Source organism: Struthio camelus, chromosome 2 (assembly GCF_040807025.1).
Source record: "Struthio camelus isolate bStrCam1 chromosome 2, bStrCam1.hap1, whole genome shotgun sequence".
NCBI lineage: Eukaryota > Metazoa > Chordata > Aves > Struthioniformes > Struthionidae > Struthio > Struthio camelus.
The window spans coordinates 38,889,859-38,915,801 of record NC_090943.1 but is presented as its reverse complement, the minus strand read 5'-3'; the positions used below and the strand labels follow the sequence as shown (position 1 = coordinate 38,915,801).

General features: G+C 37.6%; 1 protein-coding gene and 1 long non-coding RNA gene across 3 annotated transcripts in view; one reads left to right on the top strand and one right to left on the bottom strand.

Moving 5' to 3' along the window:
* SKAP2 (src kinase associated phosphoprotein 2) overlaps window positions 1–22,007 on the top strand; it is a 120,723-nt gene extending 98,716 nt beyond the window's left edge. For both annotated transcript variants that reach the window (XM_068935210.1, XM_068935209.1), the window contains 4 exons: window positions 4,520–4,591; window positions 10,304–10,416; window positions 19,907–20,008; window positions 20,413–22,007. In XM_068935210.1, coding sequence (XP_068791311.1) covers window positions 4,520–4,591; window positions 10,304–10,416; window positions 19,907–19,999 — 278 coding nt within the window. In that variant the 3' untranslated portion in view covers window positions 20,000–20,008; window positions 20,413–22,007. The remainder of the gene's footprint in view (window positions 1–4,519; window positions 4,592–10,303; window positions 10,417–19,906; window positions 20,009–20,412) is intronic.
* LOC138066323 (uncharacterized) overlaps window positions 1–23,718 on the bottom strand; it is a 34,551-nt gene extending 10,833 nt beyond the window's left edge. The window contains exons 1-2 of the long non-coding RNA XR_011139657.1: window positions 22,053–23,718; window positions 11,183–16,746 (exon numbers count right to left, since the gene is read on the bottom strand). This is a non-coding gene — a long non-coding RNA (uncharacterized lncRNA). The remainder of the gene's footprint in view (window positions 1–11,182; window positions 16,747–22,052) is intronic.
* Window positions 23,719–25,943: the final 2,225 nt, after the last annotated feature.

The following is a 25,943-nucleotide window of genomic DNA, read 5'->3' as shown; positions in this document are numbered from 1 at the left end:
AAATTATAAAAAGATAGTATGTACTTAAAATTTATTTTTGGTTTTTGAGTTTTTCTTTTGCCCCTTCTTTGGGATTGCTTAAATTCTTCTCAAAACAAATAATCTTGTTTGCATAAAGCCAGTTCTAGCTATTTTTTTTTTTAATTAAATGGCTGGACTGATTTATTTTCCTTATTAGGGTAATAATACATCTGTTATGGTGTTAGGTAAATTTATAAAATTATAAATCTAGGAGAGAAAAGGTCTCAACTCTCCCTCAGTAAGCATTTATTCATATTTGAGAGTTCTTGTTTACAGTTGCACAGAGTCATTATTTTGTAGGGGGAAAACAGTCTGGAAAGGTAATACTCTTGGTGTTAATATGCTGTTGTACCTTTTAATTTTTCTTAAGCAAAGCAGTATAGAGCCATGATGTTCAGTTCCAGCTGAATTCTTCATGTGCACACCTCTGTGTTTGCACACATGGGTCGGTCATCTCTGCTGAGTACAATGGTAAAGGCATTGTAGCTTTTATTGATCATTTAATAGTGCAAGTATTTTTGTGGGGATCTGTCTTATAAGACCTATTTATATGGTTATACCCTTTTGACGTCACAGTGAGTTTTCAAATGAAGATATATTAGTGTGCATTACAAGCATATGATTGCTTGAATCATTACAGAATAGATGAAAAATTAGTTTACTGCAGTAGTTTTTGTCTTGACTGATCAAAACATCTCCCAAAGATTTTTCTAACGATATGTGATTGGAATAGCAACTTCACATGTTGTAGAGTTCCATGCTGCAGCCGAGAGGCATGTAAATGCAAGCTGCTTATTTGCAAGAAGCTTCCAGATTTGCAATATGATTGCTATGGAAACCACACAATGAAAACCTTATAACCATCTGTGTGATTTGGTAGATTTTGCTGCATAGCTGAGCTGTTTTTGTTTACTGTTATTAAAGTGTTGAAAAGAATGTATTAGCCCACAAACTGAGATTATCCAATGTATAAATTAATGTTGTGAAATGACGAAGTCTATCTCAGAGGATGCACCACAATAAAGTACTAGTTAATAATGGCGTTAAATTAGGATCAAATTTATAAAGATGGATAAGTAGTGTGTTGGTAGAGGAAACTGCTAAGCTTATGCATATTTATGATGGCAATCCCACATTCCATGGAAGGAATGCACTGTTCAAGCCAAGCTCTAATCCATTTTATACTCAAGAAGTCTGATTATTTTCCCTTTAAGAAAAAGAAATTGGAAGAAAAATCACTGGTTTCATGTCAAAACCTCAGCTAGCATAGTATTCATTGCTCACTCTTTAAATCATGTGGATGGTAGAATCATCTAGGATTGGGGGATTATTTTTGTTTTTCTGTTCTTTCTTAATACTGAAAATTAAATAAGTAAATTATTTTCAGTTCCTTGTCCAACTGTCGCTACAAGAATTTTTTAAAATTGTTTGTTGTTAGGGTCTCTGAGAGCTGGTGGAGTATAGAACATAACCTATCTCAAGGGCCAGATATCTGTTCTTTGAATCTATAGGTCTGAAAGAGTTCACTGGTTTGGCTAGTGTTCTTTTCATTCAGTGAGAAGGTGGAGAAGCATATTCGTGATAATGATGGTATGAAGCAGTGATACGGATGAAACAGGTTATTTTAACAGGTTATTTTAAAGGTCTGCATGACTCCTCTGACACACTATCTTAACAATACAGCATGGATTCTCCTGGGTGTTTTTTGGCTTTTTTTGTTTGTTTTTAAATTTTGCATTTTTTGACACTATTGCATGTTGCAAATGCAAACTTTAGTATGTCATCTCTGACCAAAGCAGTAAGTCTCTGGGTATCTGAGGCTGTTGTCTTTGAAAGGCGTCTCCCACACACTGTCAGTGCTTCAGGACATAATGCCAGAAAGCACTAGTAGGAACTATAGGTTCTCTTTTGCCACCCTAAACAAAGTCTATTAGATCTACACCACTGTGGCTATGACTACATTACCAAGTAGTCTGGATCAGTTGAAACAGATTTGTAAAGCCCAGGTTTGTGTTGAGGCTGTGACGTTCGCAGTATGCCCATTTCAGAAAGGTTTTACTATGGAGTCATATTAGTCTGGGTACATGGACTGAAAGCCCATTAGCAACTGGACCATATGCAGTTTGGTTCTGGAGTGCCTCTTCTGGCCTAACTGCATCTGCAAGGAATCTAATCTGTCCACCCTTTGGCAATTCTTTGGGGGAAACCAAAGTGTGACAAGTAGGGTGGTTGGCATCACAACTACCATGCTAATAGGGACATGCATTGTTTGAATTTGAGACCTTTTCAGTATGCAAAGAACTTTAGTTCAAGCATTTTTTTCTCTTCTTCAGATAGAGATCTTGTGAACTCTTGTTTCTTTTTTATTAAATACATGTTTCAGGAACAGGGATGACAATGTTCTAACTTTTTATATGAAACCACAATACTATCTACATATATTCAGTTATATCTGTTATGAAACATCTGTTCAAACCTCTTCTACTTTTTCTTAAGTTGAACCCCTGCCAGAGCACAATTCTGTGTGCAAGATAGTCTGATGATGATGACAATTACAGAGTTAAAATCCACAGTACCTTCAACATATGAATTCTGCACTGATATTGGTCCAAAAATCTGCAACGTTTAATATCAGCATTTATTTTTATCAATGTGTAATATTCTGTCCATTAGATAAAATTGTGTGTTCTGGGAGAAGAAACTGTTCTAGAAAGTGTGACTGGCAATGGAATAATAACTCTTGTAAGTGGTGTAATTGTGATATGGAAGCTACAGAATGACAGTGCCTCCTAACGCTCTGAACAACACATAGGAATGCATTTGTGCCTTTTATGTGCCTATTCTGAGTGCTTAAAACAAACAGATGAGTGTACTTGGAAATGTGTCACAAGTGGTATGCCAGCTAGGGGGATACATTTAAATGCAGTAAATAGTTTGGAGTGTTTTGTGTTGTACCACAGCTTCAGATTTTCCCCATTCTATTATTTTATTTTGGCTCAAAGAATAGTTTGTATTCATCTCAGCCAGACTTTTAGCTAGTCAAGAGTCAGATGGCAAAAACTGTTGCTTGCTTAGTAGGGCAGAATTTCAAAGCCCTTTGTAGAGTGAATCTTATGATGTAATTGTAACATTGGTAGGACTGCGTATATGGGTTAGCAAACAATTACGCATACTCATGTCAAGAGGTCTACTCTTGTGCTTTAAACATCTGCTTTAATATTTGCAGGGACAGTCTTGCGGGTAAATTAAATTTTTACAAGGCTAACAATCCTTTGAACTGTTGATATAAAATTCAGTCTTTGTCAGAGTAGATTGTACAACTTCTGTTTAATTTGCTTATGAGGAACATTTTAAAAGCTGTGAGTTCTGTATCTGTTATCTGTCATTTATAAAATATCAAAATCAGTTGCTGAAATACATATCTTAAAAACTGTATAACTATATAAATATCTGTTTAAGATGTGATGAGTAGTGACACCAAATAATTTAAAAGTATTTAAAGTGTAATTCTTCTTTGAAAAGGAGGTTTATCAATACACTATTTCCTCACAGAGTACAGCAGCTTTCACAGTTGTGGTGTACTACAATGGCCGAGATAAATCTGTTTCTACTTCCTTCTGACCCAAAAGAAAGAATACAACTAAAAAAGAACTCATAGTTTGTTCCCTTTTTTGACTCACCACGAGAATTGTTGGCTGCAAATTGTGTCGAGTAGTTCTTGTGTCCTATGAATGGAGTGTGGGTTTACTAAGTGAGGTATGGGAATGAGAGACTCCCATGTCTGTGTTGGACAAGAAGTACGGAGCACATCTTATGAAGTTGCCCATGGTGGTTTCAGAGCATTCCAAACCCATTAGCCAGAAAACATGCCTTAGAGTGGTCACTGCCAGGGTTTCTCTTTTCTTCTCTCCTAAACTTGCGCTAAGATATTGATACAGTCTGGTTTGCTTAAAACCATGGTCAGCCGCAGTAGGCAAGAGCAGTGAATGCCTGGCTTCTGCAGGGGCTCTGTTCCCATCATGCAGGTGTCTAGCCAGGGAGTCTGCCACTGTTGCCAGTAAGATGTCCCCTGCCTCCTTTGCATACTTCTAATTAGAACGTTTGAATTCTTGCATGGGCTGAGGATCATTTTAGTTCCTGAATTTCCTTTTCTTTATCCTGGCAAAAAATGTATGTTGCAGAATAGGACTCTCATTCTAATTGTCTTGGAATGACTGAAAAACAGCAGAACTGCAGCTCTGTGTTACCATGTTCAGGGTAGAGTGAAAAGGGAAACAGATGTTCACAACTGAGATTTTGAAAGAAAGCTTTTGGAGTGTTTGGATGGGTAAGGAAAACCACAGAAGTAACAACACGCCAACTTCTGTGCAAATGCAAAATAGTAAACAGGGCTTATGATCTGGAAATGTTGAGCGTGGCTTTCAGACTGATGGGGGCAGTAATTCCTGTCAGCTGAGATGTCTGTTCAGAGCTTCATTTGCTGTTATGTATTTTGCAGAAGAAGAAAGAGTTCCTCCAAAGATTGAAGTGCCAAGAAAACTGAGCCAGGAGAAAGTTACCATCATTTCAGGTAATCTAACACAATGTTAAACTTTTTCTTCATTTTGTGTATGCAGTTTCTTTTTGCCTTTATTTCCTTGCATCTTCCCCTTGCTGTTTTAAAATAATGTTTTTACAGCTCTTGTCTTTTTCACCTGGGTATTTGATAGCAACAAAACTGCTTAGCACCACTTAGGATGCATGAAAACCACTTGAGAAGGATTTATAAAGTAAGCCAATTTATACAAGGTATTCCTTCCTGAATTACTTTGTAATGACTCAATTAGCTTTCATTTCTGCACAAAGGAGATTTAGTTGCATAAATTAGCTTATCATCATTGAGGAAGTGTCACTGCTAAAGGACAGTTTATAGATACAACATGCAGTTGCTGTCAAACCTATAAGAATGTAATATAGACATCTGTGTATACTTTGTGCTTGAGCAGAACAGACTTCTGCCATTCAGAGACTAACAGGGGACAACAAGTTGCCCAAGGGACTGGCAATGTAGACGTCTCTGAAAAGGTCAACTTGACACAGGCTCTGACGATCGACCCAAAGCTCTGTCTTCTTTGATAAAAATCAGATAAACTTAAGACCACTAATTGATCTGCAGCCTGTTTAAATGTTGGCCATGCATATCTTCATTGCATATGATTACCACAGAAAGCAAATGAATTGGGTAAGAAATGCCAGAGTCCAGTGACAGCAGCGTAAAAATTGGAAAAGGACACAAATGCCCAGAAAGACTGTGAAGGATATTCTCTCAGTTTTAGTTTGGCAAACTGCCCTTGTGCTAATTATCTCTAGGACTGGAAAAATAACTGCATACACCATATAAAGTCACATGGCCGGACAACTTTTCTTGACAGAAAAGTATTTCCAGTTATGCTTAAAAACAAGATACGTATGTGCTTCAAGGGCGCAGACCTTTAAATAAACCACTGGTGATTTGACACAGAGAGTAGAGGAGACTTGCTTCTTATCAGACCTTAAGCCTCTTTGAGATCTGCTGCATTGTAACTGTGACCTGCATTGACATGCAATCTGGCTCACCTTCCCTCATCGTACATAATGCATATCATTCTTTCAGGGCTGTCAAGGAAAGGGTGGACAAGAAGAGTTCCTTTAGGAAGTAGCTTTGCAGGGCTCTTCCTGTTGCTGCATGTGGAGAGGAAACGGAGGCCTGATTTCCTGACCCATGCAGGAAAGCAGGAACAGGTTGCTGTGAAGAGTTTTGGGTTGCTTTTCTTGGAAAGGAAGCAAGAGCCAAGTCATCAGATGCTGTTAGCATTGTGCTCTGCTAAAAACATGTGTAAAGCAACATGACTCATTACAGCCATAGCATTTAGTACTCATTTAGACATTACTGTAATTACAGGAGTGTGTCATCATAATACAGTGTTGGGTCAATCCAATTATATACTTGAAAGCAGTGTGTGTGTATATGTGTGGGTTTTTTTTTTTTACAGTAATACATCATCTTGAAGAAGTTCTAAATGATCATACTTTTAAGAAATCAAAACCTTAGCACCTTCATTTTTGACAAGTTTTGACTCCTATGAGAACAGCTTTGTCAGTCTGCTAGTATTTCTGTAATGTCCTTGAAAACACATAACAGTTCTCCCCAGGTGTCAGATTCATTTCAAGCAATACTTTTAACACTATAGTAAAGCAGTGTCTGATCTTACTTGACCAACTATTTAACACTAGAAACTTGTTTGCTGTTTAGGTCTGTGAGTTGACATGATTATTTCTGATAGGCATCGCATCATAAATATCTAACCTTATTCAAAAATATTTCATGTTTTTCCATAAAAATAAAACATATACTTTTAATTTTCATTTACTGCCTGGCTTTACTAAACCTGAATTTCGCAGATGATCTTCTATAAGTAGTCTGTGAGCTCAGCCTGAGGATGAGGGCAAAAAACCTTTCCTATTTTCTGCTGGATTTTTTTTTTTATTCCATCTTATCTCTACTTCAATTACTGTGCAGACTCCAGAATTCTTTTAACCTTTCAGTCTTGGTACTGACTGTTGCTGCTGGATAGCTTTTATGTTAATTACTAGTGACCTAATTATTTGAAAATACCTAAGTGTTGGAGGGTTTCAACTGTATATCGTGGCTTTTTGGGTCTTTCTTGCTACAACTATTTACCCATTGTGGTTTTCACAACCACTGTTGTTTTAGTAAGCGTAATAAATTCTGTGTTGTGTCAGGGTAAATATTTTGATTTTGGAATAATTGAGGAACAATAGAAGAATGGAACTATCTTGAGAAAGATTATGTGGAGAAAATTGAGCTAGACTAGAAGGTAAGTCCAAATAAATCCACTACAATTGTTTAGTCCTTATTTTACAATTTTTTTTCACCTTCCTTTCTTCAGGCATGTATTATAAGGTACTGGTATTTTTCAGTCACATAAGCAATTTGAGCCTGCCATCAGGAAGGCTGGCAACCCCTACTGTTTGATCTATCAAACAAAATCTGAAAAGTTTTCATCAGTATATTGGACAAAAATATCTGTTGTTCCTATTACTGTTACTGGAAAAACAGAGATGGCAAAAGAAAACCCTGAGGAATTCTTTGTGGAAGAGTTTTGAAAACTGTTGGATAGTTGTTCATCTGGATAACTCTCCTGGAATGAAAGAACTATTTTCTGGAGAAACAACCTATCCAAAAGCCTGCTCAGTCATTTCTTGACTGATTGTATTAAAAGCAGTGAGTAGATTAAAAACAAACGGCACTCTGCTCCCTATTTACGAATAAGAATTTATACTTGATCGTCATCTCATTCACCTTTGTGGTCTAAGTGACTGTGCCTTCTAAATACAACAGACTTACATTTAGCAGTTGTACCATACACAGTATTTTTACGGCACAAAACATTTTTTACAGAGTATAATAAGAGTGTAATTTTGACAAGGTAATGCCAGCAAATCAATACCTTATGAATTTAAACTCTAATTGGCACTTAAGTTCTTAATGTTAAATCCACAGACTGTTTTCATGTACTTCGTGTGTTTAGGGGGTCCGTGTAGTTTCCTTGCCATATAAATACCAAATTCCTTCACCTAGGTCCCCTGGTTTTCTTTTACTCAATTCTTTAGATGCAATCAGAAGAAATTTGGCAACTTTTGGAGGTTTTAAAATGGGACGAAGCAGGAAAGAATGGGCTTGTGTTTTACAGAGGTTTTTGCAGCATTTTTTTGTTGTACCTGTGTTTGTAAAGCACTGTGAACAACTTAATCGTTTCATGAAGCTTGCTGTCCTTTAGATGTATATATTCTGAAGGTATATTTACACTTAGTGTCTATGTGTGTAGCTCCTTCTAGTATTTGGAGAAACTTAGTACTGTTGGGTGTGAGAAGGCATATCCAGTATGAACGAACACTTGCTTGGAGACCAGCATAGTTGTTCACAAGCTTATACTGGCACTTTCTCTCCCTATTTTTCACTTCTATGCCTCTGTATACCAGTTGCTGTCTGGAATGTGTGGCTAGCTGATATGAACAGCTCCTCTCTTAGGTTTTTTTCACAAAAGAGGGCACAGAGCCATGGTTAGTCTTTGGGCAACTTCATCAGGTAGCAGCAAGCTTATTTTAAAACACGTCTTTTCTAGAGTTGCCATGTCATTAGTTCAGTTTCATTCCCACTCTGAGGCTTAATGAAATGCTCATGGTGAACATCCAGGGAGAGATGCGTCTCACTCGCTGTGGGATCTCTTCTGTTGTCAATGTTCCCCATGTAACTCGCATTAGTGTTAACGAGAGTTACTTCAGGCGCATAAATGGTGAGAACAGACCCTAAAGCGATAATCAGTGTGAAAAATCATGATTCACTTTTGTGCAGCTCTGAAGACGTGAAAGTCCTGATTCGTGTATTTAACCCAGATCAAAAAGACAACTGTTGAATGATTTGAAAGGCTGGGATATACCAAAGTAGCTCTTGCAGTTTTTTTCTCACGAGGGCTTACATTATCTGTTGCGGGATAGTTCTGGGAACTGCAGTCAATGCTATATCAAAAAGACTGAGGAGATACGATTAAAACATTATTGCAAATTAATTTTGTGCTGACCTGTATTACTGCTTTTAATTGTCTCATGCTAAATAATCAGCTGACAGATAAGTGGGAAGTGTCAAGTGCTGGTGGTGCAACATTTCAAACCGATTCCATTTTCCTCTTGGGATTATACTATCTACACATTTTACCAAATCTCTTATTTCTAAATAGATGGGATTTTTAAAAATGTATTGCTGATTTTGATGTGATGACAGAAGAATTTGTGCATGGATAGTCAGGACGCCCTCTAGCGCTGTACAGTAAATGTTAGTAATCACCGGTTTATGGAAAAATAAATGGTGGCTAATAGCAGTTTTAATTTCAAGGTTGTGAATGTTTCATCTTACGCCAGTGTTGTCATCAAAACAAGATAGCACAGAACAGACTGAAGTGAATAAATAGAAAACAAGCTCTTCTTGCTCATATAGAGAATTAAAATTAAGCTTTCCATGTTTGTCAAAATAGAGAACAACACAAGTTGAATACTACTTTATTTTATATAGAGTATGACATTTTCTTTTGCTTTTTACTTGATATTTTAGCAGGATTTTGTTTCAGTAATAAACTTAACCAATCGTGATTAAATTGTAAACTATAAATAATGGTGTAGAGTGCTAATGACATGCAAATGTGACTGGTATATGTTGGAACAACCAGCAAGCCTGCTGTTCAAGGATCATATAACAAAACTAAGATGACAGCCTTGATCCAGCCAGTTCAGTGATATTTATGTTATCAGAATTAGGAGATAGCTTTCCAGTGATGTAAATTATTAGTACGTATACATTCTGTCTGGTTAGTGTATACATAATGTAACTGGTCATCTTAGTGGTATTGCTTACATTCTTTTTGCATTAACTCATCACACTCCATTCTCATGGAATTAAAAACAGGAAATAGTTTGCAGTGTAACAGAAGCACCCAGTGTATTTAACCATGTGTAAGTGCTGTGTTTCAATAGATGTACTCTGTATTGTAAGTGTATGACAAAGCATTTATTACTGTGTTATTGCCGTATTACAGAGCAAAGAGTGCTAAATAATCAATCAGTTAATGGTCTGTATGGCAGCTTGAACACAGCACATCCATTGTGCTTATGCTGTTAGAAGGATGAGTTTATGACTGTAGTGTAGTTGCATGTTTAGCCAGAGCTTAATGTCCTAAGCTGGAGCTGACAAATATTTTTAAAATGCAGCTTCAGCAAACAGTTTAAAAGTTCTCCAGTATTTCAGAAGGAACAATCAAAGATTATCTGAAAGGTTCTCGGAGCAGAAATGGAGGGGGGGAGCATATCATAAAATACTTAAATTTGGCTTCCTTTCACAGATTATTATTAATTATACTCTAGCATTTTTATCAGTTTCAAGTTGAGATACAAATATGGCTTGCTGGAAATATATTGGTAGAGGAAAACTAGCTGCTCTAAGCTGCAGCTGGAAAATGCTTTGAAAACCTGTAGCTACATGTCTCTAAGTGATACAACTGCTGCCAGTGAAGGGCTCGCGCATTAAACCTGGTTTCCGCTTGCTTTTGTGGTATGAAGGAGCTATTTTTACGAAGAGCATTAAGAAATGTGCTCTAATAAATTGCCGCGTAGTGTCTGGAGACTTAAAGAGTAATTTTCATCCCTCAGAATCTTTATCCTTTTGTAATTAGCTGCTGTGTTTTCTCCGCAGATGGTAAAAATGCCGATTACGCTAATTTCTACCAAGGTTTGTGGGACTGCACAGGAGACGTACCTGATGAGTTGACATTTAAACGTGGTGACGTTATCTACATTCTCAGCAAGGTACAGCATGCTATTGAGACTAAATAGTTGTAAAAAGAGAGCCGTGGTAGAAGGGCACATTCCCACAGTACTATGGGGGGAAACTGGCACTCCCTTTCAGATCCTTTGTTTGCAATCAGATATTCACCGCAATTAATTATTTTGTCAAATGAACTATAATCGCATTGAAAACATAGCCATGTAACAGGAATTAACTTAAAAGCATGTTTATTTACTTGTTAAATCCTGGCTACCGTTTGTTAACTAATTTAATGGGAGACAATGTGCTTTCTGCTTGTAAAAGTTAACCTTGTAGAATTTTATATTATCTTGTATGTTATGTTTTTTGTTTCCTGTTTTATATTCCCGACTATGCTGATTCTGGCTTTTTGGGCACGTTGCTGCTGAAGGCGGCTTGTTTTTTCAAATTACGCTTTCATCTCTGTGCATGTATTGCAATTGTTCTGACAACCTGGATTCCGAGTTTGTTTGCCCTGACAGTTATAGGCCATTTTTAATTCACTGTTTTCCTGTTTGGAAAGCAAATGATAGATTTAATTCTTCTGGTTTAAAATGATGTTAAGTGGTATAAGCATGAGATTTTATTTTACTGTAACGTTCATTATTTTTCCTATATTTCCTTTTAAAAAATGTCTTAAAAATGTATCTCAGTCCATCAAAGTCTATTTCTGAACAATTCATCAAAGAGGAAATTTCTGTCTTCCCCACATATTAGAAAAAAGCGGCGCTTTTCTACTTTTTATTAAAAAAAAAAAAAAACACATACCTCAGATGTAGTTGCCATTCAGTATAGTTCATGCTGAAGATATTGTAGGTCACTGAAGTATGTAAGTAGCTGCATGAAAGCTAAGTCATCTGTTTGTATTGGTTTCAAACTCTTCAGTTTTGTCACAATTGCTGTAAATCTTCCTTGATAACTTTAACTGCAGTGTTTCTGGATAATAAATGTACAGCTTCTGTTTAAATAAATTTAAGATTTATGGGTAGAAAGGTAGTCCTATACAAAAATATAGAAGATATATTACTAATGGTAATGTGACCGTGTATGTCTTTTGAGGTATTTCATTGTCACTTAAACTAATAACTGAATTACATTACTAGAGGCAGGATAGCACTCTTTGATTGGGCAGACTTTCATACAGTTATACTGCACTGAAGAATGGTGCTAATTTAAAATAACCGCCTCTTCCCCCTCCCCTGTCATCCAAAAAAAAAACCCCCTCTGAACGAGGCGATCCCCTGTTCATGCTGGCCTCTTTGTGGGTTGTACCTTTCTGTAACAACGGGGACTAATACAATCTTAGTCTTCAGTGTGAAGGTGGAAAAATCACTTGCTACCTCTTCCCCAAAATAGTGAGAACTTTAAATAAAAAAAAAAAAGTGGAATAGAAAAACAGTAGCTTAAGCTGTCCTCCGTATATCAGCCGTCTTGTGGTCGTGCCTTGATTAATCCGTACGCAGTCCTTGAAGCCGGCCTGCTGTTGCTCCAGATATATTGAACCTTTCGGTTTGTGAATGATTTCTGCACCAAAACAGAGCCCAGCAAATTCAGTCCTGGTTCACTTAAAGATTGTTAGAGCTTCTTCAGAAAAATGAGTGCTGGCCACTATTGTCAGCTCTGAATTTAGGGTCCTTGGAGGGGAAAGGGCCAGAGAATTTATCCATCTCAACCGTCCACTTGCTTCAGTTTCAAGGTCTGATCTTTTACAAGCTCCTTGTCCGATAAGGGAGAATATAACCAAAGTAGAAGTGAACCTAACCACCCTGAAGTAAGTCAAGACTTTGCCTCAGAAAATATTTCTTAATCCACTACATTAACACTTGATTTTTGTAGGAGTCCACAGGAGTCCTTGGCATTTTTTTTACTTTTTCACACCATCTAGTGGCTGAAAATGAGAGATGCAGGTACTGACAAGAGGTGATGTGGATAGATCCAAAATGGTGTCATAAATTCAGCTTCAGCTTGCACCTAGCTATGGCTTATTGCCTTTCTATCATATGTCAGCCAGGTATGAACATTGCTCTCAAAGAAATCACATTTGGCTGATATGGAAGTAAGTACAGGTATAGTAGTATCCTAGTAGAAAGGATTAAGCATTGAAAATATGTTGAGAATATTTGTATAACATGTAATAGTTCTTTGTTTTACGACAAAACATAAGTGACATAGCGTGGTAAAACTTGATAAACATAGTTAAAATACATATTTTTAGATTCCAGCAATTGTTACACCAAAGCACTGTAATTCTACCTGCTTTTTACGTAGCTTTACAGAAAGTGGGGTGGAAAAGTGACTATTTTGTTTCTAAGGAATGAGCTCATTAGTGCAACAGAAGTCATTATGAACCAGTTTGGAAAATATGGGCATGGATATAGTTGAAGTAAAGTAAGATAAGTAACATGTTACGTTTAAGTTTCTAGTTGAATGCCTTTTAGAAGAATAATCAAGATTTCAGTTTGGCAACATTTACTCCCAAAAGTACCTAACGATTAAAAAAGACAAACCCTCCTCAATTTACCTCATATTGAGCCTCAAAATTCATTGTTAATGTAAGAGCACAATTTGCCTGCTTAGACATGGATCCTAACCTATGCACACAACAAGTTGCATTACTGTATAAAAGTAAGTTTTCCTTGTTTTTAAGGATGCATTTGAAAATCTGTTGAGCTAGCCTCCGAATATTTGTCTGTTGTGACTTCTGCTTGACGGTAGTAATGTGGACTCCTAGCCCTCCCCCTGCTCCCCCAAAATAGTTTTTTTGGAGTTTTAACCCTTTATTTCCTTCAAAATTTGAGTTTTTAATGTGAGCAGATTAAGCAGAACTGCCTTTGTTAAATTTTCTTTATAAGAAGGAAATTAACTTTTCAGATTAATTATCAACATATTTGTACAGGTACACTCATATTAGTTAGTATCATTTTAATTTATAATATTTCTGAATATTTTAATGACTTTTTTTTAACCTAGCTATGAGCTGTGTGAACTTTCAGAAATTTATACCCCCCATGCAGTACAAAATATTTTATAGCTCTACTGATGGAGTGAATTTTTAATATTTCTCTGTTAATATTGACTATTAGAAATGCAATACTTTAGAGTGTCCTGTTTTCTAAAGGGATGATTGCTTTCAGCTCCTGCTCGCTTGCGGGCTTGCCTTTGCTTTCAAGTTCATATGATAAATGGGGAAGTAAACTGTGGTGTAACAGTCTGTTTTACAAATCTTCCATAGCTCTTATTCAAGAAATCAATTTTCAGAAACAAAGCCAACCGTGAGTGTTGGTAGTCATATTTTTTTAAAGTTTGGTATGCCTTGAATTCAGGATATATATACAATTTACATAAGTGTGGCAGTTGCAGTATTTATTTATTTGTTTTAGGTGGAATGCTTCATGTTGGGAAACTTCATAGTTTCATCAGCCAAATGCAAGTAGTAATGGAAATTTACTTGGATATTAGCAGGCTCTTGCTTAGCAGAATTACCTCTTAACCTTTAATTTAATTTCATTCCCATCAAGTTTACATTTATATTTTCTGTAAAGCAACAAATAATACTTGAAAGTCAAAAATTGTATTTTGAACTGGAACTGCTTCCCTGTTATTACTTCAGTACATGCCAAGGCAATATAATGCTACTCACTCTGGTATTTATGATCCATGGAAATCACATCTATGACTTAACCCTTTACTTTAGAATTTTCCGTGTAAATAGAGTATTAACTCAGTATCTGGATTTCCCTGTATTCTGTGGTTGTACATTCACAATGGGGCAGATCGTTGTTCCTTCAGCACCGCAAATGTTTGTTAAAACGTCCGCATCTGAACCTGTATTTTTCTTGTTCAATGAAAAGGCAAACAAAGAAGTCTCCACAGCTTGGATTACTACTTAGGAAATAAAGTACAACTTAATAGTGCAGCTGTTTAATAATGAGTGAGAGCATTTTGTACAGTGTATGTGTAATCTTTTTATAAAGTATATTTATTCAGTATTTTTTCATAAAGATGTGAAAGGCATACTACAATTTTGAATGATTTTTTCAGGCCCTTGTCTGATTGACCATAGTGAGAGCATAATTTAGCTTCCCATGATCATCACACTGACTTTGTCTATGTTAGCAAATAGTGTGTACCAATGGGAGCAGATTTGCAGAGTGACACATGTAGTGCTTGAGGACATGGTGTCCACTCTGTACGTTTTCCATGAGGTTTAGTGTCAGAATAGGTCTACTTGCTTTTGTGGCCTGAGTCCATGTTAGTGGTTGGAGCACATTAAAGCGTATCTTCCGTTTTAGTTTCATTTGAAAGAAATATAGTTTGTGTGTTCTGCAAAATGAGCTGAAGTGTGTACTACGGTAAGACACTTCTCATCAGAACTAAAATGCAAATGCTTATGCACTTACTGAGTTTGAAATTTTATTTTTCTTACTTGTTTAGGTATGTTCCTTACACAGAAATAAACCTCGTACATGGTTAAATATAAGGCCACTCTTACGAAGGCCTTTAAATGAAAGGTTAGTTAATACAGACTAATGCAAAGTGACTCTAGCTGTTGGTTTGCACACTGTTTAATAACATGTAAGCATTTACTTACTCTATCAGAAAAATTTTGGCATTATGACGTATGACAGAAAGAAAAGACCTCTCAATCATTCTGCGATGTTTTCAGGGGCCAGCTTTGGTTTAGAAGTCAGTCTGCTTATCCTGATTTGTATTGGAACTTTTAAATTGGTGTCTATTTTGTTTCATGTCATTGAAGGAAATAAAACCTAATAACACTGCCATACAATAAATCTGAGGCTTGCATTGTTAAAGATGACCATTTTATTGCTGTCTTAAAACAACTCTACTACCTGTGAAGAAGTCTCATTCAGTTATCTAAAGCATTTGTCATCTTCTGCTTTTTAGAGAAAATGCTGTTCTGTGCCAAAAATGCTCCCTAGTTGATCGTGTATCATTCAGCAATTGCACTAAAGGAAGTTCTAAAATTTTTCAGCTAGTCTGAATCTCCTGGATGAATTAGAGGTGTTTTAAAATATTATCTTGCCAAAATTGGCCCCTAGGATATTCTTTGAAAAAAATTCTGTACGTTTCCTGCACGTGATAGGAAGCTTAGCTTTAGCTTGATAGGAGATGCTGTTTATTTTAATGACAGACCAGGTTATGGAAGCATTTTGATTTTCAGTTTTAGAAATTGCAACTTCGATCTATAAGTTAGTATTACTAGTTAGCATTGCTAGTAATGCTGTGGGAGAGGAGGAGAGAAAAAACCTGAGTTCACACACTTCAGTTGTGTATTTTTTAAATACAAGTCCATTGTTTTCTTCAAGGCATTGAAACACAATGATGATTTTCAGCAACTCTTGTTTTTGAAAAGAACATACCATATGTATTGAACAATACAGGCTAGTTGCACAAGGACCGGATGTTCTCAAATTTTGTTAAAGTCACTAGAAGTTAGCAGGGTGCAAAGCATGTGGAGATGCTCGTTTACTCAAAGGATCTGTTTCTAAAAGGTAAGAGGAGAGTGCTATAGACATCCTCTTGCATGTCAAAATTCACTTCTATACAGTATAAAAAATCTTAGATTTAAAAGATAAAAAATACATGTGAAAAAGAGGTAGTATATTTCTACGTACTGTGCTTTCCTCAAGTGCAAAAAACTTTTAAAATCAGTATCTCTTAGAGTTTTAGGTACATACATAGCATAATGCAATGAAATTGGTGGAATAGGGACAAGGAGAAGCATCTGCCCACAGTGTGTCCAGCTGAGAGCTTTTTAGGAGGCTGTAAATCCTGCTTTCTTCCCCCCGCCCCCCATCAATGCATACTGCTTAGAGAATGTTTTGCCAGCATATTAAATATTAAGACACAACCTGTTCCTTGCTGCCTTCTGAAATGGCTTCACTTTATTAAATACATTTCTGCTGGAAAGAAAAATCCGCTCTGTATTACAGACCGTAAAAACATGGAAGTGGCTTAGAAAGCCTTTGGTCATTTGTTAGAGTTGTATTATTTGGCTTAATGTATTCCACTACCCTGGTGTTTGTATTCCAGGGGTTGTGCTGGCCTCTTCCCTGCCACTCTCCCATGCGTGCGGGTGCACGCACCCACATGCACGCACACAAACATTGCTCAGAGTCACATGGAGTGGCTGCAAGTGTGGGTGCACGCTTGTGCATTCTCCTCATTGCAGCATGGCTGGAGTTGGCCCTGCCCCCATCTCCCACCCCTCTATTTCCCTTGGAGCAATTCATTTTGCAGTTATTGAATTTCTTCGGAGAGTTATTTTCATACAGCAAGCATCACAGCACCTCTGGATCTTGATAGCATTTCTACATAAGGAGAAAGAAGCTTTGTGTTAGTAATTACCTAACATTGTCAGGAGCTGACTGCAGGCCTCTTTCTAGTGATAACAGAATAACCACATAATGTAGCTTTATAGCACATGATTAATAGAAAATAATTACACATCCTACAAAGGGATGCAATATTTCTTATAAATTGACTACAATGGTTTCCTGTAGATTAAAGGACTCTTCATTATTTTATCAGTCCTTCTGAAGTATAGTTGCTTCCCTATGTTAGCACTGATGTTGAAGAGCTGAACGCAGTGAGGGATACCAGATGGTAAGCCTAGTGGTACCTGAGATCTTAAGCTGATGCTTGCAAAAACACCATGCTTCCCCACTCCTCAGAATTAATATTAATACTCAATTGTATTCATATCCTACTGCATTTTCATTATTATTTCCCACAGATATCGGCTTTAGACTTTTTATTCTACACATCTTAAACAGCAGTAGCAAACATATGAACCTCACAACAACAGCAAATCAATTGAGTTCTATTGTCACTAAGTAGTTTATCATTGATAACAGTGATAGAAACAATACATCAATTTGGATTTTATATGTGAATGCAAGAAGGGAGTGGGGGAGACTGCTTTTCTGTCTGACTAGTAAGCACTCTGTTGTGTGATACGGAGGACAGAAAGGAGTGGTTAAAAGCTGTGAGAGAAATGCCTGTACTTTAATCAGTTTAAAAGGGACTGCTATGCAATTATTCTAAAACCTGAGATTAAAGTTTTATATTCTCGATAACCAGGTATCTGTATTATATTTTTATTCCAACTTCTGCAGATTGCAGATGGTTTAATTGGGATTCATGTTGCTCTTGAGACCTGTACAAAGAATACTAATGATAAAGTAAAAGCTCTTCTGCATTGCAATCCTGTCTGTATAGTATAATGGTTGCAGTGAATCCTTAAATTAGTTTACTAGTCCGTTACATCAACATTCATTTCATCTTCTCACTTAGCTTCATGCCAGAGCAGTAAGTGGTGTATTACTAAGTGGCAAGAAACGGGAAGTTTTCAAAACAGCAAACACACTCTTAATTTTAATCTGAGGCATCTAAATTGTTCCTTAAAAACTCATTATTTTTAAGTTCATGTAATGTTGCTAAGTGGAACATTTTCAATGGATAATACAGTCCACAGGCTTTTTCTGTGCCATTTGTCATATACAGTTTAATGACCACTTAACTAAGCCACTTCCCTCATTTCATGTATTGTTTGTTTTTTTGGCTGATGTCTAGCAAAACTTGCTTAATCACTCTCGCCAGTCACTTCATGAGTTCCATGTAGCAGCTTAAAATCTTTTGTTGCTTTCTGCTGGAGAGATTTATTGCTGAGATTCCAGTAGCGTACGTGAGTACTGCTCCTTTCAGCAATTTCCCACTTTAGTCTAGAAATATAGTTTGTATATTTAAGCAGTGTATTGTGAGATAAAATATATATTTTAAACAAGCTGATCTGGAACACTGTAAACCTTGATGTCAGGATATTATTTAGCCTTCAAGGATTTGGGGAGTAACGTGTGCCCTGTGGGAGAGACTCTGAGCAGTTCTTTGGAGAGCACTTTTGCCACTGAAGATCACGTTCAGATATCTCTAGACTTTCAGAGCAGGCACATCCCTAGATTTCTGTTCTGCAGCACAAGGGGGAAGAAGGTGGAATTATTTTTGCAGCTTCTAGTTGCGTGTGTTCACATCACAAATGAAGTCTTTCCTGCTGTTTTCTATGTGGGTTTTCTTTAAGCCATACTTACTGCAGCGTTTCATGGATGGTAGGATAGAACCTGTTAAATCACCAGTTTCTGTTTGCATTGTAAAGACAAGGAAGGACGTGTTTAATTTAAGACTGGTGTTCAGCCTTCCGCAGTAGAAAATAAAAAAGAGTGGGAGTGCATGCCTGCATGCACGCTAGAAAAAGCCTGGGCCCGCGTGGACACATGGATCTAGTCTTGAAAGTGGGGTTACCAACAGGGCTTTATTGCAGTTGTGCAGAGGGAGAGCCGAGTCGCTAAGCACCGCACAGGACCGAGGGCACTCTGCAGACCAGGCCGTCTGTGCCTGCAGCAAAGCACCCTCGCGCGCGTTCTAATGGAAGTCCATTAACCCTTAAGCTCCACCTGACTATTTATAACCGAAAAACTTTATCTGCAGTCAAAATAATAGCTTGTAGTGTCATCTCAGTAGGCCCATTAATTCAGAAGTCTGTAGCCTTGCTTTTCTCATCAGAAGAGCAGTGCAGCAGGAAGCAGATGTTGCTTATCAGTGTTATCTGTGTATTTTGTATTTTCCATGTTTGTTCCAAAGTAATTTTTATCTTACTAATCATTCCATTTTGAATGGGGTCTCTGTTTTAATAATGCTTCATATGTAACTCAATATGTGTGTGTGTGCAATTTCAACTGTTACAATTTATTGAACTGCTGTTAGGATTGATCTTAAAATATTTACCTCATAGGAAAAAAATTAAATTTGGATCCCACAATACTCTTACTTGGTATAGCTTTTGGAAGATATTATTTCTTTAAACTATTATAATTCATTTTGTTTCATATTTATCTCACTAAGCCTAAACAAATTTCAAACAAAAGTACATTAGTCATCTGTCAGACACATGAGATCTGCTGTAGAATTTTCTGCAAGCCTAAAGCAAGAGTAGACTTTGTCCGTAAAAAGAGACTATGTATTAGATACATAGCATTCCTTTCACATTTGAGCAAAGTATTATTTTAAAAAAGTTGATCGTTAAGTTCCCTGGAGTTTAGCCTTGTGATACGGAAAGCAGCTCAGCTGATTCTTACATTTCAGCATTGTGCTATTGGATATTAGTTACAAAGCCAAGATGCTTATATTTGTGAAGCATATAGGATGGAGAGCTCAGCTATTTTTAGTATGTGTTGTAGAGAAGCATGGCCATAATTAAGAAATTTTCCTGAGTATGCCTGGCCTTTTTAAAATTTAACTTCTGTCCTTGCCTAACTCTGCATGTGAATGCCTGTAACAAAAAGATATAATGTTTTAATTTTCAGTTGGAATGATTATAACTGTATATATGAGGAAGCATCCATAAGGAGTTGCATACGAAACTCTATTGCATTTATATCAGACTAAAGGTTAATATTGCATATTGTTTTCAATTAGGAGTACAATAGATTTGGCTGGTGGGTAGGAGAAATGAAGGGAACCATTGGCTTGGTGCCTAAAGCCTACATAATGGAGATGTATGATATTTGAGAGGCCTGGGTAAGTACATTTTAATCCAATCTTCTGTAATGGCTTATATGTTCCCTTGTTCTCTGTTTCATAAGTATTTCTTTCCTGGAACCTTTGTAGGAGTCCTGTTAACATAAAGATTATGGCAAAATATATTGAAGGTTCAATTAAAGCACCTCTTCTGGGATTGTGTATGAAATATTAAACCACAGTGTTCAAAATAAGATGTATTTTATAACTAGCTTTCTTTTCGTGATTTTTTGGGTAAAATAAAGTTGATGTGCTTTCTAGTTAGTTTTGTTACTTGAGTAATATGCATGTATCTGTCTATACAGAAATCTGCGGAAGGGGATAGATATTTGGACTGAGCTTTGAGCATTTGTCTGAGTTTTTTTGGCTAACGATGAACTACCAACTGCTTTCTTCCTAATCAGGAGAAATCTGCAGTTGAAATCAAGAGTGGTGCGCAGCTGCAGTTTACAGACCCAGCCTCTGATCGAAGAAGATTCTGCCGTACGCATTTTGTGGTTTCAGTGAATGTAGTCGGATCACTGCCTTGTATATATTAAACATTAAAAACTGTAATTGATCATCATTTTGAGGAAATGTTCATCTTACTTTTTATAGAATTGTAATGCTAGGAAATGAAATAGATGATAATTAACGTGTGGGGCCCAAGCAGTCAAATAGTGCCTGTTGATTTTTGCTTAAGCAGATTCGCAGCACTCCATATTTTTATAGGTTTTTGTTGTTTCAGTGAAACATGTTTTTCTGTTACTCAAATTAAAAAAAAAAGAAGCTGAACTTTGAAAGTAGCAAATTATTATTCTCTTAATGCATGTATTAATCTTTTGGTGTAGCAGTTCACTGTACATTTTTGCCTAGCTTCCTAGCAAAATCAAACAAAATTTCTATGTAATAATGCAAGTCTTAAAGGTATTATGCTTCAAAATTATTATTTTTACATTTCAACAGATGATATATTTTTTCATGTATGTTTAGTATTGTTAGTTAGTATTTTGTTATCACAAAATAAAGGATTGGCTCCTTGGCTAATGTAAATCAGCTTAGTTGGTAATACCGCTGTGCTACCATTCTGCCATGCAAACATGAATCGTGAAAATTTGGCAAAGGATAACGTATTAAAAAGACAATTTTTGTACACCAACGTAAGATAAACGGCGAGTGAGAGTGATTTTGTCAGCAGTGGAGAAATATTCCTTTTTACCTGTTGCTTACAGATACTTTCACAGAGTCAAACCTGGATATCTTCTTTATGTGGAAAGTCTGGTACAAGTTATGCAACAGATCTCAGTTCAACGTTACAGTTAGTAAGGGCTACCTACAGTCTTAGTAGTGTCAAATTGAGAACTTTGTGGCAAAAGCATCAGTTGAAACGTTAAAAAAACCCACACTAAAATATGCTCGCTTGTGGACAAGGGGCGGGCTGGACAAGTCAGAGTTAATGCTTTAAATGCTCTTCTTTTGGGGATGTGTTTTGCTGTTAGCATGTAAGATCAACTTTTTTTGAATCCTCCCACACAGTTGATTTGTGAGACCCTTAATCTGCCAAAAAGGCAGGTCAGGCCAGTCTGTGAATTGCTGAGCCTGTGCAGGTCTCCTTGTAGTTGCTTGTGCTGTTTATGCTTCAGGCAGGCCCTGGAAGCAGTGTGGGTTAAAAGGTAACATTAGGCTAAACTCAGAATTAGATCCTTCTAATAAGCTAAGATGTTGTGCTTTATTTTTACTAATGTATTTTACTTTCTGGTGCACGCAGTTCTAATAGGAGTCAAACAGCAGGGTAGAGAGTTTTCTTGTATTTTTTTCAAAAGAAATAGTCATTGAAATTGATTCTGTATGTTATCTGTGGAGCATTAAAATGATAGATTATAGTCTTCAGATCTTTTACTACTTTAATTTATCAAGTGTACTTGTGGATTGTGTACAGAATGTGAAGCGTTAATATCATGGCTATAAAAGCTCCTTCTCTCTTGTTAACATGGCAGCATAATAAATCTACACACCGAAATGTCTTTTTATTAATTATGTAATTCCGAAGGCCACCAGCACCTACCCTTCGTGGGGCCCAGATCCCTTTTGTCGAGACTCGCGGTAGCCCCTCGTGCGTCGGCCGCGAAATTTCAGTTTGAGAAGTCCAGACAGCGGCGGCCGTACAGTGAACGTCAAATCTAGGCAAGGCTCTGCCTGAAGTTTCGCTTGGCGATGCCCCAGCGAAAGGCAGAGCCGCTCCGGAGGCGGCCGAGCGCGGCCGGGGCCGGGGCCGGGGCCGGGGCTCGCCCCTGCGCGGCGGCGGCGCCGGGCGCCGGGCGGCGCTGAGCACTGCGGTGGCTCGGCAGTAGATGGCAGCAAATTTTCGTAGCACGGGAGGCTCACGAAACCCTTCCCCCTCCGGCGCTCCCGCACGGGCTGCGGCGGAAAGCGTTGGGAGCCCCGCATCCGCTTTTGCTGTTTTTCCAGGAGAGGGAGTCCTTACCCAGCTGATGAGTAGCAGGCTTGCGGGGCTCTTTTTCTTCTCGGTGGTGACAAAAAGAGCAATAAAATGTCTTTTGTCTGTCGTTCCCCTGGCCTTTAATTTTTTTTTTTCTTTTCTCCCCGTCCTCCTTTAGTACATATGGGAGGTAAGTAAACAAACTGCCTTAAAAATTCAAAACATGACAGAAAGATGTTCTCAAACTCGCTTGAAGTGTCTTGGAATAAACCAACAATAGAACATAGATAAATTGTTTACTTTAAGTCTTTGCAAATACCATAACCTTTTTTGGATAAGAAAACCTCCATTAATACAACTTAAACAAAACTCAGTGTTAGAAAATGCTAATTGCTTTATTTTCATTGTTTGCTTAGGTCCCTTTTGCCTTTCTGTGAGCAGTAGGACAGCTAATTTTTTAAAAAGGTGATTGCAAGTCATATCTTGTACAGCATTTTACTTGATTATTTGCTCTGTTCTGAATTTGTACTATACTGCCATTAGATCTTACAATAATGTTCTACTCTGCAAATTTTTAAGGTTCAAATAAAGTTTAATTGTTTGCAAACTGTTATGATGCTAATAATTCAACAGCCTGCTGTGTTACTAATGAAATTACTTTGTTATGATTAATTTGGAAAATAGTGTGTTGATTGTAGTAATTAAGCACAACAAGGTGAAGTAAATGATTCTAATGCCATCTGGCCTCCAGACTGAATGAAGAAATGAAATGGGGCTGTCATTTGAATTTATTCAGAGAAGTAAGGGTAATACAAATGCTTTTTATTGCGAAGGCACCCGGATATAACCATCCCACTTTCTACTATTATTTCATGTACTTCTGTATATAACTGCTTCACATATTTTACCAGCGTCTTGTTAGAATGTACCTCCTTGTACATGCTGCCACTGATTACATACACTGATGGCAGCGTATGTGCTGGTTTCTTCCACCAGTGAGGTCTGAGGATGAGATTTAAAGACGTGATGTGCATCAGCTTACCTTTTGCTCCTCTCTTAACGATAAAAACTTTCTTTAACTAGAATTAAGCGAAACGTGAACACTAACTAAGATCTCACCGTATATGCAAAGCCAAATGCATACACTATGTTCTTTTTAGCTCTGCAGTCAGTGCATGATGCAGCATTAAAAGGAGCATAAAGCCTTTAAAAGGAGTGATAACCCTTTAGAGCCTGATCCAAAGACTGCTGAAATTGAGAAGCTATTGAATTCATTTGCTTCTGGATCAGGCTGTCAGAATGGTAACTCAAAAATAGGCAATAAAATTTCAAAAAGCCTTTTCCTGAATACTGTCTGTCTTTTTTCAGAAAGAGATGCAATTATTTTCGTAACCTGAACTAAACAAAAGAGAAGCACTAAATTCTGTGTAGCTGAAAGATAGAAATCCATTTTTCTATCTCAGGTAAAGAGAAGTTGTAGGTATAGATCAGAATCCTGGTTTGATGAAGTTCCCTGGGATCTGCAGGAAAACTGCAGAACATTAAAATGGGATGAAAGTACCCAGGTAGGTGACAATGGGATGCTATTCAGCTGTGCAAATCGTCGGATGTTTCTCCCATCTGCTTCCCTCAAGTTGACGAAAAATGTCTCATTAATATGGAGTAGTGGGAGTATGTGTGTGCATGGAAACCTTATAAACAACTTTACATAGCAGAATGTACTGATACACTGCAAGACCTTCACTAACCAGACTTTCTCTGAAGTTGACGTTTCTCAGACAAGTATCTGCTTAATTCCATCTTTCTTTAGAGAAATACAGACTGAGCTCAGTGCAGAGTGCTCTGCCAAACCTGCATCTCTGTTTTAGCATTCATTTCCTGCTCTGCATCCCTTGCCTTGCTGTGAGGGGCCAGCACCAACAACTTAAGGACTTAAAATCAGGGATTCAGACTGGTATAAGCACAGTGTTTCATGCCTCTGGAATGAAATTACCACTTGGCCAGTCTCTCCTTGCTACAGGAAGAGTTAATCGGAAGCCAGGTTCGTGGCAGGATGTGTGGGTCAAAGAGGTGCCGCCTTTCTCCTCTGGCTATACTGTGCCAAAGAGCATATATTTCTTTTTCCCTTTTACATTGTAAAGCAGAGCAGGCAGTGATAAGCCCTGAGTCATTATATCATGGCCGTTTATGGATTAATTTAGGAATGATTTTGTAACAGGATCTAAACAATTCTGTTTCTACTGCAGGGAATTCTTGGTCAAAAAGAGACTTCACCACAAAGAGAAGTCCACAGGGAACAGGGTCCAAAGCAAACTAGAGGAACAACCTCTGCACTGAAATATATACCACCATGAGTCAAAGCCTGAGATGTCAGCTCCTTCCTAGCCTTTTGGGAAGAGCAAGTTTTATAATAGTGAAAAAAACTAAAAATGCAAGGTGTCATCTTGTAGCAATGAGTGGGAGAATGAAGTATAGCAATGCAGACAGCCTGAAAACAAGAGCTGCTGGTAGGTGAAGCGGCAGATAGTTTCAAATGCCACTAAAACCCAGTCTATCTCTATTAGTTTTCTGTAAACGGGTGTGTTGGAGCTTTTATCTCAAAGTATCCTGCGTGTCTCACAACCTGTGCAACAAATTTCCTCTCACCCTCTGCTGTAAAACAAGTGCTACTCCATAAAGATATTTGACGACTAATGAGCATTTTACAGCAATACTTGAGAGTTTATGCTGTGAGATGAAAAAATTCCACATTCAGGTACAGTGGAAGGAAGGATTTATGCTGGCAGAACAGAATTAGCAGTTTGGCCGCTTCCAGTCTACTGCAATTGCTTGCATATTTGTAAATCGTGCCATGGGACTTCTAATGGCCACAAGCAATCAGGATTTTAGTTTTACACCTCATGCTACGAGACAGGGTATGCAGCACCGCAGAACTGCTTGGGTTAAAGGAAACGGTCTTACACAGGATCGTTGTCGATCCTTTAAACACTAGCAGCGCAGAAGGGTTCCTTGGCAGTCTTCCACCCAAGAGCTGACATGGCCCAATGCTGCTTTTTAATAGTCAAATCTAATAGGGTCAAAATGAGAAGAGCAGAGCAGAGACAGTCTGACAGGCATGGACAACTGAGTTTATTCATTCACAGTTTTCAGCCTTTGAGACTTATTTCAGTTTGGATGGGAAAACATGGACTCTGTGAACAGTCACGCGGCATCAGGGAAGCAGGGGGACCTCCTTCCTTCTCCCTGATCCAAGAGGACTGCCATTTCCCCCTGATGTTTAAATTAAAGGTAGCCAGGGATGAATGCCCATACATACACATGTATGTGTGGGAAGGAGCAGGTTTTATTGTATATTCACTTACAATCATGTTTTGATGCCTGTTTTTCATTTCTAAAAGGTGCTTCTGTCCGCATGATCATGATAGTGCGGCTATAGGCTACAGGTTTTTCCTATAGAAAAATGGTATTTCTAGATTTTTTAAATGTTATTTCCAATTGTTTAAAGGCTCTGTTTGA